Genomic DNA, 18,301 nt, shown 5'->3' on the forward strand with positions numbered 1-18,301 from the left:
TTGAATATTTGCCCCAAAATAAAGGGTATTTTTGGTCATTTCACTAGATGTAGGTTGTTGCTACTTGCTGGGACGATCGAGCCCTTCAGTTTAGCACTTTTCTTAGAACAAAAAACACCAAGCAGTTACAAGGGGTAGAAATTGCCCCCCACTAATAAGAAAATCACCCAAAAACACACTCTTGGCCAAACAATCCAACTCCTCTAACAAAAATCAAGACCATTGATCTTGTGTTGGTCCCATCACGTAAGATTAAGGGCTAAAAAAAAATCAAACCTTTTTCTTGGTAGAAAGCTTGATGGATCAAGATTCAAGGGACAAGCCAATCAAGGTGTTCTCAAAACAGCATTTGGCTGCAGGTGTGATTGCTGTTAGTTATGTGGATCAACGGATCCCTTATATGCCTCATTCCAAACACGGAATAGGGACCGTGGGAAACCTCTTCCCATATTTTTCGACTAATTCAGAGTAGAGAACGCGTTAGAGGAAAGGGAAATAGCATTTGCCACTTGCTATTTTGGTAGTTCATTCCTTGGTCGGTTGGTCCATCCAAGTTATGGCTCGCGGGAGCTGATATTTAGACCCCCCTTGTTTTGGTACCGTCCACCCATCCTTCTTTAATTCTTCTTTCCAAATTGGCTGTTGCAATTGCAATCCTTAATTGGACAAAACATAGGGTGTAAATTTCAGCTCCCAATTTGCAGAAATTTCAAAACAGAAACTTCTTTGCGAGTTGCAGAAAACCTGCAAAATTGAGAATTCAACCCTCTCCTTCCATCCAACCCTCTTCTTGGAACAATTATCACTTGTAATTCAAAAAAAAAAAGAAAAAAAAGAAGAAATAGCTATCCGATTAGACAAAGATGAAAGACCATAAGACACAGAAAAGAAATCAAGATTGCAAACCGTAAACAAGAATAACACATTTCTCTTCATTCTGAGACCCAATAAAAACTACAACATAAAAATATTCTCAAGAAAAGAACATTCGATATTTCTCTAATTCAATATCCCTTTCCTTTCTCACTTTCCTTCACCTCCCTCAAATTCCTCCACAAATACCTCCCGCTTGCCATATCAACCAAAACCCAGAATCCTCTTTCCATCACCTGAAAAAAAAAAATTCAAAACCCATCAAATTCAAAAACAGAATCAAACCCATTTCTCCTTGGACAAAAAAATAGAGACCCAAATATAAAAAAATAACAACATACCTTCCTAAAGCCGAATTCTTCATTCCCGTCCGTAGACTTCTTCTCCACCGTCAGATCTCCAGAACTCTCATCCTCGCCGTCCGATCGGAGCGATTTCCACGCGAAATAACCGGCGAGGGTCGCAGAGAAGAATATGAGGATGAATCTAAGAGGGCACATATTCTAGAAAGCTCCTCAATCGGGATTTTGAGGAGGGGTTTTTGAGAAAGGGAACAAAGGAGGATCGGTTGGAATCAGATGGAGATTAATCGGGGGAATGAAAATCTCTGCCTGAGAATGGAAGGGTTATATAAGCTTCGGACCTTAGGGCGGAATTTAATGCGATTGGATTGCGCGTTTTGGAGTAGGATACTTTTTCTAGAATTTTGTCTTTTTTATGATTTGCTTTTTTCTGAAGTTTACGATGTCAAAGGGCTGCTAACAACTCCCTCAGAAGAAGAATGGGTATTCTCTATTTATGTCAGTTATTCGCGTTATTTTTATCATATCGCGATAAATAGAAACCTCAGGCTTCGCTAACATGAGCCCGATGCATGTTATGGTATTGGACCGTTGGTGAATAACGGTGACTACTAGTATTGCCTACTTTAGGCCCTCATTGAACAGAAGAAACACTTCCATGGGGCATTTTGATGTAAAAAATATTCCATGTAAAAAATTTAAGGTGAAAACGGAAAAAGTGATTTTCGAAAAAATTTGAAGGACCGTTTGGATAATGAGAAGATTTTGATTTGGATTTCTCACATTTGCAGCTCTTTTTGTGTTGTGATTTGGATACATATCAAATCAGCGATTGACTGTGAAAAAAATCAGATTTCGAAATATGCTGTGGGAATAAGTGATTGGAAATCCCCAGATCCAGTAGTTTCCTTCACCCTCTTTGCTCCTCAACCTCTCCCCTCAAGTAGGAGATTCCTCCTTCCCTTTCTCTCTCTCTCCCTCCCTCAACATGAGCTTGCGGATCTAAGGGCCCGTTTGGATGCCGAGAAGATTTTGATTTGGAATTCTCACATTTGCAGCCCTTTTTGCGTTGACATTTGGATCCCAATCAAATCCTTGAATTTCCAATTCAGCGACTAGCAGTAAAAAAATCAGATTTCCAAATAAGCTGTGGAGATAAGAAATTGGAAATCCACAGATCTGGCAGTTTCCTTCACCCTCTTTTCTCCTCAACCTCTCCCCTGCAGTAGGAATTACCCCCTTCTCTCTCTGTCTCCCTCAACATGAGCTTGCAGATCTGTTCATTTTGTAATGAAAACTCACTTCCAAATCCAAATACAAAATCTGAGGTATCCAAACGTGTCCTAAGGCTCTGTTCACTTGCGTTCCCGGGAAAGCAAATCCCTGGAAAACAGCCTCTTTTTTCCTTGATAAGACAGAATTTTGGTGTTCACTTGCTTTCCTGAGAAAGTAACAAGCCTAGGTGGAAAATGTCAAATAATGACATGGAAATTGTCAAAAATGATGTGAAAATGCCTCTTTTCTCTTAAGTGTGGAAAACCAAATCCTACTATTTTGGTCGGATTTGCTTTCCCGGGAAAACTAGTGAAAAAAGGTGGGCAAGCAGTTTCTCGAGAAACCTTTTCCTGCACAGTTCCTACGCACGTGAACAGGCGCGGGAAACCTTTTCCTACACAGTTTCCCTGAATTTCTTTTCCTAATGCCACGTCAGATTCCCGTGAAACCTTTTCTTTTCCTTTCCCGGGAAAACAAGTGAACAGAGCCTAATGGAAAATGAATTTACCAAATTCTGGGAATTTCATTTCCTAATGTAATAGTTAGTTGTTTTGGGAAATTGTAACAACGTTTATGATTTAACAACTAATTAGAAAAGTAGGGATTGAGTCTCTAGCATTGAAAAAGGGAGTGTCATTATCAAATATGGGTGTTGCATCAACAAAACGTAACAGTTGACATATCTGTAGCACTATGAGTTGTCATACACTTTAGCCTTGAACTATTGCGTCATTCACCAGCCTTGACTTTGTCATACAATACTTATCAAATGAATTTTTTAAAGATAGTTTTTAACAGGTCAACAGCTCTTATGATCGGATTTGAATTTTTCACAGCAACTTCATTATCAAAACACGAAATTGAAAAACAATTCTAGATTGGTTTGAAATTCCATTACAGAAAGAACAAATGCTTATGGTGTTTAGTCAGAATCTATAATATAGAAAGAAGAATGCTTCAATAGCAATCTATACGTGAGGTGGGCCTTGTTTTGAATTATTGCTTATATATAGTTTTTAACCATTTATGTTCATTGACGAAAAAAATGCCACCCACGTGATTTCCATATACAACTCGCCTCTCTTTAAAGCAATGTAGTGGTTGTGATATGAAAAAATTCTTAAAAAAGAGGAAGTTGGGAAGGCATTAAAACTAAGGGGAAAAGGCCATTTCCCATGTTATGTTATGACATTAGAAATTTCTTTTGAGGTTGTTTCACCCATAGTCCACCAAGTCGAGATTTGGCAACAGAAAAAAGAAAAGAAAAAAAAAGGCGCATTCTAGCTCCCCCTAGAGTATGTGTGTTTGCTTGGACAGATCACCTTCATCATTGCATCACTCTGTTTATGTGTTTGTATGGGGTGTGGCAGTGGATCATTTGTTTATTCATTGCAGGTACGCTAGAGTGGTCTAGGCCAGAATTTTGAATCTATTTAGGATCTCATGGGTATTCCCTGGACATGTATCTGAACTTCTTGACAGTTGGTTTTTTTTTTTTTTTTGCTATGGCCGAATAAGGGAAGAATCTTATGGAAGCTTGTGTTGGTGGCTACTTGTTGTGTCTCTTCATTTTCCATTGTAGCTCTAGTCATCTTTTGGGCTAAAGGCCTCCCCAATTTTAGCTTGTATCCATCCTCAGATATTAGACGTTGCTGGAAGGAGATTTGTTGTGATAGGGAGCATGAGGAGATGGTCGCTCATAGATGGAAGGCCCCTAATCCTGGTTGGTTGAAGTTAAACTTTGATGGATCTAGTTTGGACAACTTGGAATCGGCGGAAGGGATTCTTAGAGATGAAATTCGTTTCACCAAGTGGGTGTTTTCAAGACTGATCGGCGTCGAGGATTTAAATGAGGTTGGAGTCGTAGCGACCCTCCCATGTACTAGATTCACGAAGAATAGAGATTTGGACCGTCTTTTTGTGGAGGGAGACTCCTTTAATGTTATCAGATGGCTAGATGAGAGGTCTACCCATCCATGGAGATGCTTATAATGAGATCTTCGATCTTGTGGAGGGTCACTCAATTCATTACCATCACGTCAGGAGATCAGCTAAAGGAGAGGGGGGGATCTGCTAGCCCGAGCAGAGTGAGATCAACTCTATAGATCTTTGACTTCCTTTCCCCTTAAGTTCTATTGTTCTTGTAGAGTTTCTCTTTTCTTTGTACTCTTCGATCCCATGACCGCCTTGGACGTGTACGTATGGCCCATCCGTGGGACCAAAACCACTTGGATGGCCATCATGGCCTCATGATGTTGTATAATTTCAATCGTCTCGATTGCACATACATGTCCCCGTGTGGACCCAAAATTGATCGCCACCATTGATCTCGACTGTAAATGTCTGCCTCTAGTAGCTTTCTATTTTGGATAACGAAATGACACGCGTCCAAAGCTCATACAATGGGCCCACCACATGTTCGTTCAGCGGGATTTGCCTGGTAGTTTCGTGGAAAGCCATTCCGCGGCTAACTTTTGCAGGACAGAACAGCCAACAGATATTGTCTTATTCGTTTATTCATTTCACGTGAGGTGGCTGTTCTCTTTTGCAAATGCGAGCCGTGAAATGGCTTTCGCCTATCCAATTCCTTCTGTAGATGAGGTTACGAATATCATTCACCAGCTGCATGGCTCTAATTCCAAGTTCTCATCGACTGGTTGTTCCTCGAATCGACAAAAACACAAAATTCCGAAACCTAATCAGTTTCTCACACAATCTTTCTTTCATCAGGAATTGAAAAACCCTGAAAATTCGTGTGAGAATTTCCCCCCTCCTTCCCTTCATGGCCTCGGCTTTGCTTCTAGAGGCAATTCCATTCGTAAGAGAATCCAAAACCCCATCTCTGAAATGGAATCCCATGTCACAGAATTCCCCAATGCAAATTCCTATTCGCTCAATTCGAAAATTGGGTTTTATCAGAACCGCCAAATTCAGTGTAAAATGCGCGAACTTGAAAACCCTAACCCTAGCCCCTGCAGCAAATGAGGAGGAGAAGAAGAAGAAGAAGAGCGAAAATCCCTTTGAATTAGCTGTTAATGCTATTTTGAAAACCCTAAAAGCTCTGCAAAAACCCGCTATTGCTTTGATTCTTTTAGGGTTTCTTCTAACTAATGATCCTTATTCTGCGCTCGCGGCTTCTGGTGGAAGAATGGGCGGGCGCTCATTCTCTTCATCTTCGTCTTCCTCATCCTCATCTAGAAGCTATTCTGCGCCGAGGGGTTCGAGTTTTTCGTATTCGGCGCCTTATTATGCGCCTTCACCATTTGGAGGGGGTTTCTATGTAGGCCCAGCTGTGGGATTTGGCGCGGGATCGGGTTTTTTTCTGCTCACGATGGGTTTTGCTGCTGTGATTTTGGTGTCTGGGTTTCTTTCGGATCGATCTGATGATGGAAGTGTTCTTACTGCTACGCAGAAAACAAGTGTCATCAAGCTTCAGGTAGTGCACATTTTAGGTTTTGATTGGAATGAATTGTTGGTTGATTAATTGGTCACATAAACAATCTGTTTGAAGGTTTTTAATGTATTTTAAATAGAGTTACTTAAGAGTTTGAGCTCTTCTGCTTCTATGCAGAAAATGAGTGTCATCAAGCTTCAGTTGGTGCAAGTTTTGGGTTTTGATTGGAATGAATTGTTTATTGATTGATTGCTCACAGAAGCAATCTGTTTGGAAACCATGAATTGGGATTTTAATGTATTACAAGTAGAGTTAGTTTTAGAGTTTGAGCTCTTCAATTGAATTTTTTTTTTCTTTTTTTCTACCTTATGATTGTGTGTTCTTAGGTTGGATTATTGGGCATGGCACGATCATTTCAAAGAGATCTTGATCGGATTGCCGAAACTGCCGACACTTCCACTTCAGAAGGGTTGAGTTATGTATTGACAGGTGAAGCAGCTACTATGTGTTTTTCTCATGTTCTCATCACTGGGTTTGTTTTTTCCGTTCTAACTTACAAGACTTTGATTTCTTGCATTAGGAGAATAACTACTTTACATTTTAGAGTTTGGACCAAGAACTTAAGCTAACTCCACTAATTATTGGGGTGTCTTTTGGTGTTTTAATATCAAATCACTTTTACCTGTCAACATTTTACTAGTAAAAATTAAGGCATAATCTTATAAATGTCTCTTTTTCTCATGTTCATTTCATCTTGTCTCATATAACTCGAAGGAATCAGCTCTCATGTTACATACTAATTAGTTGCACAGTTGTAGCAATTCTGATCAACAAATACACCCATTGGTGGTGTTAGCGATGTTAGCAATAATTGCAACTAGGTCCATAATATGGCCTCATCTATCATCACCATTCCCTTCACTGTTAGTTTTGTTCCGTCAATCAAATCTATGATCTCCTCGATGGCGTTGGGTGTCGGCTAACCTGCAAGATAACTGATATCATCTCTCACCCATCTAACTACATTGATGGAATCACCCTCAATAATCAAGTGATCAATCAGAGTTTGATCTACCAGTTGAATTCCAAACAGGAGTTCCTTTACTTCAGCCTCATTAGTCTTTTTCACCAATTGGGTCTTAAAAGCCAATCTGATCTCTATGTCAGCACAACACTCCTTAGTAGACTCCCAATGCCTGCCAGACCCGGATTTCCAACTCAGTCTGAAAGAGGGGGATCCCAACTAAGTCTGGACACTCCATCTTGTAACAACTTGACTGAGTCGTCGAATAATCCCTGAAAGTGGGAAGACTCGTAGCCCATTAGATAGTTGTCGAGAGAATTTTCCTTGGATTCTTTGCATGCTACTAGAAACACCCTTACAAAGACCCTTCTGTGCCTTTCCTTCGAAACCATCTATAAAACAACTGCAAAAAAGAGGTTCCAAATGATAATTCCTCTAGAGTACCATGGGGCGAATTCCCATGCCAAGAAAAGATTAGTAATCTGATCAAGAAGAACCCAACTAACTTCGAAAAGACTAAAGATTATGTACCAAATAACCCTTATAAATCTACACTGGATCAAAAGGTAGTTTATGAATTCAACACCAGCAATACATAAAGGACATAGTTTACAAGGATTTTTTGAGAGTGCAGGAGATGGTCAGCGTTAAGGATCTTATCCATGCAAGTCTTCCAGCAGAAAGCCTTGACTCTTTCTGATGCCTTGGAGCTCCAGGCTCTCTAGACGGGCAGAAGATGCACCTGGCCAAACAGGTGAAAGTGGAAGGATATGACCAAGAAGGTTCCTGCGGAATCCCATATCCAAATTCTCCTATGGAAACCTCTTCTCCCAATATAATCCTACTTAATTATATGAAGAGGAGGCAACCAAATCCATTTTCATGTCAAAAAAATTTCTCCTAAATCTAAAATTCCATTACAGCTTCTCGTTAAGTATGCTAAAAGAATTAGCCACACTAATTCCATTATCAGATCAGAAGCCATGTTGAAATACGACCGTTCCAAATATCTGACAAGAATCTTATCTTCTCTCCATTCCCTCCTCAAAAACGGATTCGCTCTAGACCTAAGAGCCTTGAAACCTGAAATCATCCAAAAAGTCCCAACCCCAATACTAGATCCATACTAGAATCAATCACTGATCTCCAAAGACTTTCACTCTCCTCACCGAACCTTCACAACCATTCTCCGAGCAGAGCCTTATTCATCAACTTTTCTTTTTGTTAGGATTGATTTTTTTTATTTTTTTTTCATAAAAAGTACATGACTAACTGAGAATGCATGTTGTTAGTGAGCTTTGGTGTGATTTGGTCTGTTTCTTCTTTTAACACCATTTTGTGGTCTCTTACAAATTTTCATTTTTTGTTATTGTGGGTCGAGTATTTTTCTTCAATGTACATTATTTCTACATATTATTGACGTTATACCTAATCACAGATGGAGCCATGGATCTATTGCACAGTTCTTTGTCCTTCTTTGTTGATTTTTTTTTTTCATATTTTTATGATTACTTTTCTTCACGATTATTATTTTCAGTTTCGGACTCAGCCGAAACCGAAATTTCGGGCAAAATTCGTTCATAAAAAAATGAAATTTGATCTTTTTGTAACGAAATTTCAGCCGAAATCTTGGAAGAAAATTAAAAAAAAAAAAAAAACATTTTAACGAAATTTCGGCCGAAATTTGGTAAATTTTGGAAATTTCAGTTTTGGTCTTGACCAAAATCCTAAATTTCGGATTTCGGTCGAAATTTTAAACCATGGCTGCAGTTAGTAAGTAATAAGATACTAAGGGTGAGTTTGGTTGTACATAGTTGTCTTGTACAGTAGTGGTGAATTAGAACTAAAGTCATATACATCTGTAATAGCAATGAAGTAGTCTCCTCGTAGAGTAGTGGTAACTGGTAAGTAGTGTTTGGTTTTCAACTGAATTAGTTTCTTCATTCGGTGTGTCGTTACCAAAATAAGAGGGCAGTAGGGGTGTCATTACCAATAAAGAGAGAGGAGAGAAAGAGAGAAGAGTGCTCAATCCCAAGACTACTAGCAAAAACCATCATTTTTCATGTAGTTTGGTTGGGGACAAAAGGCATGTCACATGGGCAGACAAGGAAGATAAAAGGCGAGTGGTCTCCTAGTAATTTGGATCAAAACATGCAACCAAACACCCCTAGTTAACCCCAGAAATTGTGCAACGAAACTAACCCTAACAATTTATCGGGGTTAGGAGTCAGGAGAAACGGAACGGTGGAAGGCGGACCAACAACCTTAATAGCTAACCATGATAGTAAATTACAGAATAGATTCTAAAGCATAGAAATCTGTTAAAGGAAATATGCCAAAAGTCATTGAAAACCAAACTAGAGGAATCTTTGGTTGATTCTCAACTTTACGCTTTTTCTTGGAAAGTGAGAATGGAAGGAGAAGGCTGGACACGCATTGGTCGATACACAATGTGATTGGCTAATACAGCCGCTACGTATTGGTTCAGGTACCGGCTAATATGCTGGCCGATGCCAATATTTAAATCCTTGCTCCCACATCAAATGAAAAGCAGCTGAAAAACAACTCCACTTTTCCGGAGAAGTGCTTTTGACAAGTGAGATAACTGCATGAGGTTCCCCATAAACAGAAATGGACTTGTGGGACCGACTCCTGCTTTTCATGCTGATCATGTATGTGGCATATTGTCTCTTTTGAGTTAGGGTCTCCTTTTTTGTCCAATGACATTTCCACTTCCATTTCCCTATTATGTCATAGACTCGTAGGCATCCCATGCAGCAGAATTTTAACAAAAGTAATTATAAGAATTATGAGTTTAGTTTTGGGCCTTTTGGCACGTTTGTCGATCCTTCTAATTCTGACTTCAGTTGACTTCTGTTATTGAATCTTCAAATTGAAATTTTCTCTCTTTATATTTTTTATATTGCAGAAACCACGTTGGCATTGCTTCGACATCCAGATTGTTGCATCTCCGGTTACTCATCTGTAAGCTAAATATTCTCCTGAACTTTCTGCTCGGACATAATGTATTAATCAAAGTTACGCTGGTTCCGTTTCCATGGATTCCATGTTGATCATTTATGTTTTTGATGAACATTATGTTTATATGTTGGGAGTTAGAAATCCAAATATTGTTTTTTAGGGGCCTCAAATATTACCATGATATTTTTTTTTCACTTGTCTTTCTTAACAAAGTTTGTAACTTCGTCTGTTTTTCGCTGGATAAGAAAATTTACTGAAAGTGATAAATAGGATACAAGAGGGCAAAGGCCCCATAAAATACAAGGAGAGAAGGGTTGGAGAGGAGGCCTAAATTTTTTTAGCCAAATCTATATTCTGGCCAACTAGAACCATTGTTGCAGAGAAATATTTCTATCTCCCTAGGAGGAGAGAGCAGAATGTGATCATCAGGGAGGCCTTTTTGGCACACCAAATCGCAATCCTGTTGCCTTCTCTGTAAATATGGGTGGTCTTCCAACTGGCAGAAGAAAAGAGCAGGATATTGTTTATAATTGTTCTATACTTTAGAGGAGCCTGGCACTTGCCAAGGATGGATTTGAAAGCAGAGAGAGAGAGAGAGAGAGAGAGAGAGAGAGAGAGACTCATATCTCTACTGAACGAACCCCTGTGTGACTGTGTTGCCTCTAACAAAATTCGTCGATGAGAGACGTGGCCAAATGGAACGATGGGAAGATTGAATGGTTGCGGAAGTTTCACAGATATTTTGGGGAGGATGAAGAAGATTCATATTCGTCTTGGCCAAAAAAGTGGATCAAACGTGTCGCAAAAGCAGCCGAAAAGGCCTCGTTGCAATGGGCAGATCTGTTTATAAAACCCTAGCTCTGAAATACCAGCAGGTTTTCTGCAGGGTGCCCAGTCAATGAAGTCCAACATCTATTTCTCTCATTGAAAGATGGTCTCATAGTACAAATTTGGGATGTCGGGTTTGGTTTCTTCGAGGATATTCGAGGGGGGTATCCGATAGATCATAAACATAAAAAATTCTATTATAAAGGAGTGCATGACTCCAAATGGACTTTTTCTGTCTCGAAAACTCTTGAAAATGGAACGGTGAGGCTTGGGACGGATATGACCCAACCAGAAAGATTGTGAAATGGATTCATCCTCCCAACTCGGTGAAATTAAATTTTGACGGAAGTTCCAAAGGAAACTTGGTTCTGGCCGGTGTAGGAGTCGTCCTGTGAAACAATATGAGGGATATTCTCATGTCTTTTTCCATTACTATAGGAAGAGCTGATTCTAAAGAAGCTTAAGTGAAGGCCCTTCATGAAGGCTTAATGATAGTCTTGGACAATCTAGAAAGTCTCATTTGGCTTGACGGAGAGTCAGCCAATATTATCTCTTGGGCATCAGGGAAAAGTGACGGTCCATGGAGATTCACCAACTGTGTATTGCAGATCAGAGAGACTTTAACCATGATGGATTCCAAGAGACTTTAACCATGATGGATTCCAACCTCACTCTCATTCCTCGGCTAGCTAATAGTCTGGCCAATTATCTTGCAGAATATGGGCCTAGTAGGGATAGAATGACAATTTCTAGTGTCTTCCCTATTCCATAAGCCTTTATCTTTTTTTATGTGCTCTGTGCTTTCTCGCATGTAATTGGTTCTCCTCATCCCTTTTTATCTTCGGTTGATAAATTTTTGTCTTCTTTTAAAACAAAAGGAACAAATGTATGAGAGAAAATAAATGGAACTCCACCCACCAAGAAGTTCTGTAACTCAGTGTTTAAAAATGTGTATGCGGCGCAGAACGTGGCTGAAGAAAATCCTAATTGACTCGGCACAACCCGGTTGAGTACTCGGTTGACGCGGTCATAAGTCCCTATATATATATGAGCATGCATTTGCTGCGCTCGAGCACAGAAACAGGGTGGGGCCACATTTTGGGTGGGATCCAAAGCATTCATTTGATGGGCCCTTTCATGGGTAGGGTGTCCACCAAATATCAGCTCCATTGGATCACCTTAGGGTGTCCATTTGTAGGGCAAAAAATGGACAGATTTGTGGACAAACAGTATCTGTCCATTTTTGGCCCCACAAATGGACACCCATTGGTGATCCAATGGAGCTGATTTTTTGTAGGCCCCCCATCCATGATGGGGCCTTCCAAATGAATGCTTAGGATCACCCCCCCAAAGACCCCACCCCCTGTTTCTGTGCTCGAGCGCAGCAACCCTTCTCTCTCTCTCTCTCTCTCTCTATATATATATATATATATATATATATATATATATATATATAGGACTATTTGTGTAGTAGATACCCTAACTTCATCTTTTTTCTATGATGACCTTCTGCATGGATAATGCTTCATAAAGAAAACCTTAATCAGATGAGTAACGATAACCTTAATTAGATGAGTAACGAAAATAATGCCTCTTTTCTTTTTGTGATATTAGTGGGACTTGTTACAAAGAGCTTAGGTTAAATCTGATAGGGACTTCAGAACTAGATTTTATATGATCTATCTCCCACCTTTAATGATGTGATCACTAAAAATCTTTTTTTTGTGACACTTTGTAGCTCCAGCAAATCACTTCACTGTAAGACACAAAGAATCTTGTCATTTCTGGTATCCGGCTGTGTATGAGCATTCTTCCATTTTGTTTATTTACTTTCATAAAAAAACCAATCAAGATGATTTTTCTCTTATCGCTTCTAATCCCATCTTCTTTCGTGTCTCTTGAAAAATACCATGCAGTTTGGAATTGATGGACACAACATCTTAAAATAGTGATTCCAACAATATTAATGTTTTTCTAATAGTAGGACTTCTCTTTTGAACTTGCATCTAAATGTCTTTGATTTGATACTTTCAAACCCGATCTTGCAGGTGGATGTAAAGCGAAGCATAGAGGATGGGGAAAAACGATTCAATCAACTTTCTATTGAAGAACGTGGAAAATTTGACGAAGAGACCCTTGTTAATGTGAACAGCCTTAAGAAGCAAAGCACAACAAGCCTGAGATCTAAGGGATTCAGCAATGAGTACATTGTGGTATGGTTGTCTCTTCAATTCAGGCTGTGGATAAATTTCATCTATTCTTGGTGAAACAAGTAGTGATAGAATGCTCCATTTCAAAAAAAGAAAAAAAAAACTAGTGATATAATTGCTGGTGGTAGCTATAATTATTTAATGCATTGTTACATGAATTCCTAGATTTGTTGGTTATAGAAAATAAAAGATAACCAAGGGTTGTGATTAGATAAGAAAAAGCTTTAACAATCAAGAAAAATAATATCATGTTGTATTGCTTCACTTTGTTCTTGTAGTTCGTATGTCAACAAATTTCTGTGACGTATAAAATATTATACAATGCACTTCTATTATTTGTTAATGGAGAACCTGTACCGAATTTGGGAGAACTTGATAACACTTTTGATGATACAAATCGGAGGTTTGTTCGTAGAATCCGAACAACAGAGGTAAGAGTAGCTTTGAAAAATATAAATTTATGTAGGGCTAGGGGGCCTGACGATATTCCTATTGAGACTTGGAGATGCTTGGGTGATGTGGGTTTGGTTTGGTTAACTAGAATATTTAACAATATTTTGAAGACTAAGAAGATGCCTGATGAGTGGAGGAAGAGTACATTAGTACCTATTTATAAGAATAAAGGGGATATTCAGAGTTGCACCAATTACCGTGAATTAAGCTAATGAGTCACACCATGAAGCTTTGGGAAAGGGTAATTGAGCATAGACTAAGAAAAGAGACTAAGGTGTCAGAGGATCAGTTTGGCTTCATCCCCGGACGATCGACTATGGAAGCTATCTTCTTGATTAGGCGGTTAATTGATAGATTTAGAGAAAATAAAAAGGACCTTCTTATGGTTTTCATTGATTTGGAGAAATCGTATGATAGGGTTCCCAGGAGTGTTATGTGGTGGGTCCTTGAAAGGAAAAAAGTGCCTACTAAATATGTTGATGTGATTAAGGATATGTACGATGGAGCAGTAACTAGTGTCAGAACCATGGATGGCACGTCTAGTGAGTTTCCAATTACAATAGGACTGCACCAAGGATCAGCTCTAAGCCATTATCTTTTTACGCTAGTTATGGATGAGCTTACGGAGGGTATCCAGGATGAGGTGCCGTGGTGTATGTTATTTCCAGATGATATAGTATTAATCGACGAAACCAAAGCAGGAGTAAATGCTAAATTAGAGTTATGGAGAACTACTTTGGAATCTAAAGGTTTTAGACTGAGTATATGGAATGCAACTTTAGTAATGTAAGGAGGCGGGACGAGGATGTAGAGGATGTTAACCATAGAATAAGAGCAGGTTGGTTGAAGTGGAAGCTTGCCTCAGGCATTTTGTGCGACTGTAAAATCCCTACTAAGTTGAAAGGAAAGTTTTATAAGATAGCTGTTAGGCCAGCCATGCTGTACGGCTCAGAATGTTGGGCCACCAAGAAGCAGCATGTGAATAAGATGAGTGTAGCGGAGCTGCGAATGCTTAGATGGATATGCGCCCACACAAGGCTAGAGAGAATTTAAAAATGAAGACATTCGTAAAAAGGTGGGGGTGGCTCCAATTGAGGAGAAGATGAGAGAGCACCGCTTAAGATGGTTTGGACATAACGTAGGCCTTTGGATGCTTCGGTGAGAAGAGGCAACTCGTGCCAAATTGATGGAGTAAAAAGAGGTAGGGGCAGACCGAAAACAACTTGGGTAGAAACATTGAGGAAAGACTTGATAGCTAGGAACATAACAGAGAACATGACCTTGGATAGGATAGAATGGAAGAAAATGATCCACGTAGAAGAACCCAACTAAAACCAGGTTTAGAGCCGGGTAGATTCCTTTTACCTTCTTCATGAATTTTTTCTAAAGGATTCATTTAGCCAACCCCAACTAGTTTGGGACAAAGGCTTTGTTGAGTCGAGTTGAGTTGAGTTGCACTTCTATTATTTGTAATACTGATATATTAATACATTCCATAATATACATTATTTCTATTATTTGAAGGGGGCAGGTAATTTAAGTGTTTCCTTAATTGTTAATGCATAATATAACCTAATCATTTCTGTTATATAGGGAAATGATATCAGCAAGCTCAACCATGTTTTTATAGTTGCACAAATGTAGCTTGTCTTTTCTTTTGTAATCGACTTGTTAGAGCTTTTTGGGAACTGTAATAACCATTGACGGCTCTTTAAATGATAAAAGACGAGCACTTGTGCAATTATAAAATCATGGCTGTGCTGATATCATTTCTCGTTATATATTATATCATATTCTATGTCACGCACTCACGCTTTCGAGGTTCTACATAATTTGACGTGTCAAAATATTAACTAAATATTACCATTCGAAAAGAAAATCGTTTGCAATATTTTCGAAACATGACATACGGTTTCCAGGTAGCATAGATTGGACACATCATGTCATTGTTTAAGGGTCCTTGATCCAAAGTCCAAACCATGGTTTTAAATTTTGGTTTCAGCTAAAATTTCGGACTTATCTGAAACCGAAATTTCAGCCGAAATCCCGAAATTTCGGGTGAAATTTGGTATTAACCACGAAATCCCTGATTTTTTGGGACGAAATTTCGGTAATTTTGTTCAAAATTCTTTGACGGGATAAAAAATTATTATTTTATTGTAAATTTCGATGAAATTTGGTGAATTTCGGTTTCGGTGCGTTTCGGTTTTGGTCCTCAGTCGAAATTTAAAACTATGGTCCAAACTACGATTACCCATGCTTCCTTTGACGAACAACATGTGATCCACCAAATACTCATGACAGTTGATTTCTGGGTATCCCATTTTACTCCTATTGGCATTGGTATTTCGTTTTTTTTTTTTTTTTTTTTTTAATGGTTTTTTCATTTTTTTTATTTTACTCCTATATTTGTTTTTTTTAATGGTTTACTCCTATATTTGTTTTAGCCTGACTTCAGAAGGGTATCCCATTTCCAGATCACAATCCTGGTGGCTGCTGAGGGAGTACACAAAGTGCCCGTCATCAATGGCAATGCAGATTTGAAGGAGGCATTGCAAAAGCTGGGTTCCATTCCCTCCAGAAAAATTATGGTAAACTCAACTCAACTCAACTCAACTAAGCCTTTGTCCTAAACTAGTTGGGGTCGGCTAATGAATCCTTTAGAATATTTTCATGAAGAAGGTGAAAGGATCTACCCGGCTCAAATTGACTAAGTCTAATCCTGACACTAGTTGGGTTTGTCTACATGGATCATTTTCTTCCATTCTAAAAATTATGGTAACAACCGAAAAAAGATTTCAAAAAAAAGAAGAAGGAAAGTTACATTAATTTTTTTTAGTATCATTATCAGAACCTACTGTTATGGAACTCTATGCAGGCTGTCGAGGTGTTATGGACTCCTCAGAATGAAAACGACACTCTGTCCGAACGGGAACTCCTGGAAGATTACCCACTTTTGAGGCCGCTCTAACAATGGATTATTGCTGTAACTTGTAATTGGTTTACAACAGGTATGCTATGAGTTCAGCTGGCTTAGGGTCCTGATGGTCTCTGTAGAAGAAAAATCCTCAACAGAATGGGCTGTAGCACTCTTCTACGAGTGATTAAACCAATCTAGATTGAGTTATACAGTAGTTATAAATTACAACCACGGGTCGGTATCCTCTCGAGCAAAAGCTTATATTTCCCTTCAACCCTTGCAGCGTCACATTATCTTTCCAACTATGAAATATGTAGGATTCTTCCCAATCAATGTTGTTGGAACTCACCTCTGTATTACCCGTCTAGAGATCAATGGCTGAAACTAAAATTTTGCTTCGATATGATTTGGTTGAGTATATGTAATCCTTTCAACCAAAATAGCAGCAACTTGAATAAATATGTAATTTCTATGCCTGTAAAACACTCTGCCCTGGGATTTGGCTTTCTTGTCTGTCTTCAAAACCTTCCTCTGTTTTTTCATGTACTAACGGATCTGCTTCAGGTTCTTAAAGACGTGGGTTAAGACTAAGCTATAGACTCTTAGATATTTCATATGGTGGGTAACTCATTTCATATCTTGCTTGTACTATTTTTGCTCGAGGGTTATGCTCATAAGTCATAATAATGTAATTTACTACTGCCTTCGTATGTGTGTAAATAACTAATAAACTTGGCCCATGCTATATATGTGTGTAAAATTGTGGGCTCCACCATGATGCATAGGTTTGGATACAGATGTTGGGCTCCACTCTGTTAAGATGAGGTGTAAAATCGTAGATCCCATCCCATAAAAATAAGGTGCAAATGGTTGACCTATTAGATGCATAGTTTGAGTGGAGATGTGGAGATGGTGGGCCATCTCTAAAGCAAATCGCTAAAATAACTTCAAGAGGGGATAATTAGAGAGGACGTTTCACTTGCATTACGACAAAGCGGACGGGTATGGAATGAGCCACTTCAAATAGGTACTTCAAATAGGTTCATTGCGACAAAGTAGACGGGTATGGAATGAGCCACTTCAAATAGGTTCATTGCTCCGGCATTGGGTACGTGAGCTTCAAATAGGTTCATTGTGACAAAGTGGACGGGTATGGAATGAGCCAGTGGACGGGTATGGAATGAGCCACTTCAAATAGGTTCATTGCTCCGGCATTGGGTACGTGAGCCCCGAGTACTTTACTAGGGTTGCAAATAAAAAAAGGAGATCCCTCATCCATTGCACTGGTTCAGCCTTCTCTATCTCTTATGAAGAATAAGATGGCTTTCAATTCACAATCCATGGAGGATCTTCTTATTACATCTACTGACAATGTTAATGCAACCCGATCATGGGAAAAGAAGATGGGGCACACACAGTTCAACTGGTCCCGGTACTACAATATCCTAAACTTTGCACCTTACAAAGTGGAAGGAATCTTCTTCCCAGAGCTGTTACAAGAAATTGATTGAATCACTGATGCTTAAAACAGCTTATGGGGATTGCATGTCAAATGGGCAGCCTTTATGAAATGGGAAGGAGGGTTTTGAAGTTTCCCCTTCTTTTTATTAAGATTTTAGGAAAAGATCTAGCAGAGTGTCAGAGATGATACTATTTCAGAGATTAGTCTTAATTTCTTGCCGTTTCATCCTAAAGTTAAAATCATAGATAGCTGCAATGGGTTGATTCTTTGCCTTAGTAGAGAGCCTAAAGGAGTGACTTATTATGTATGTAATCCTCTTACAAAGGAATGGGTTGCTCTGCCTAAGCCCCGTATAAGAGTTTCTTGGGAGAACGCTAATCTGGCTTACGATTCTGGCTACAAATCTAGCGAGTTTATTTATTCATTTTTCTTTTTTATGTACAGAATCAACATGTTTGTGATTGTCGTTGCTTGTCCTGTGTACACGTGAAAGTGAAAGTTGCTATTTTTTTCGATGAAACGTTAACTTTTATCAAGAACAGGAAAGTTTTTATGCTTCTTAATACCCAAAGAAGCTA

General features: G+C 39.0%; 2 protein-coding genes across 2 annotated transcripts; one reads left to right on the forward strand and one right to left on the reverse strand.

Moving 5' to 3' along the window:
* Positions 1-910: 910 nt before the first annotated feature.
* On the reverse strand, positions 911-1,645 carry LOC143845689 (Methyltransferase-related protein). Its single transcript, XM_077354095.1, has 2 exons — positions 1,215-1,645; positions 911-1,109 (listed from the first exon to the last, which is right to left on the reverse strand). Exons 1-2 carry the CDS (start codon positions 1,371-1,373, stop codon positions 1,005-1,007), a joined length of 264 nt encoding a protein of 87 aa, XP_077210210.1. The 5' UTR covers positions 1,374-1,645; the 3' UTR covers positions 911-1,004.
* Positions 1,646-5,069: 3,424 nt separating this feature from the next.
* Positions 5,070-16,875, forward strand: LOC143845719 (myelin-associated oligodendrocyte basic protein). Its single transcript, XM_077354129.1, has 6 exons — positions 5,070-5,886; positions 6,231-6,333; positions 9,798-9,853; positions 12,727-12,891; positions 15,819-15,932; positions 16,220-16,875. The coding sequence occupies exons 1-6, from the start codon at positions 5,233-5,235 to the stop codon at positions 16,310-16,312; spliced, it is 1,185 nt and encodes a 394-aa protein (XP_077210244.1). The 5' UTR covers positions 5,070-5,232; the 3' UTR covers positions 16,313-16,875.
* Positions 16,876-18,301: the final 1,426 nt, after the last annotated feature.

The sequence above is a fragment of the Tasmannia lanceolata genome, unplaced genomic scaffold (assembly GCF_043159265.1).
Source record: "Tasmannia lanceolata isolate RefF3 unplaced genomic scaffold, GAP_Taslan_0.1 ptg000015l, whole genome shotgun sequence".
Taxonomy (NCBI): Eukaryota; Viridiplantae; Streptophyta; class Magnoliopsida; order Canellales; family Winteraceae; genus Tasmannia; species Tasmannia lanceolata.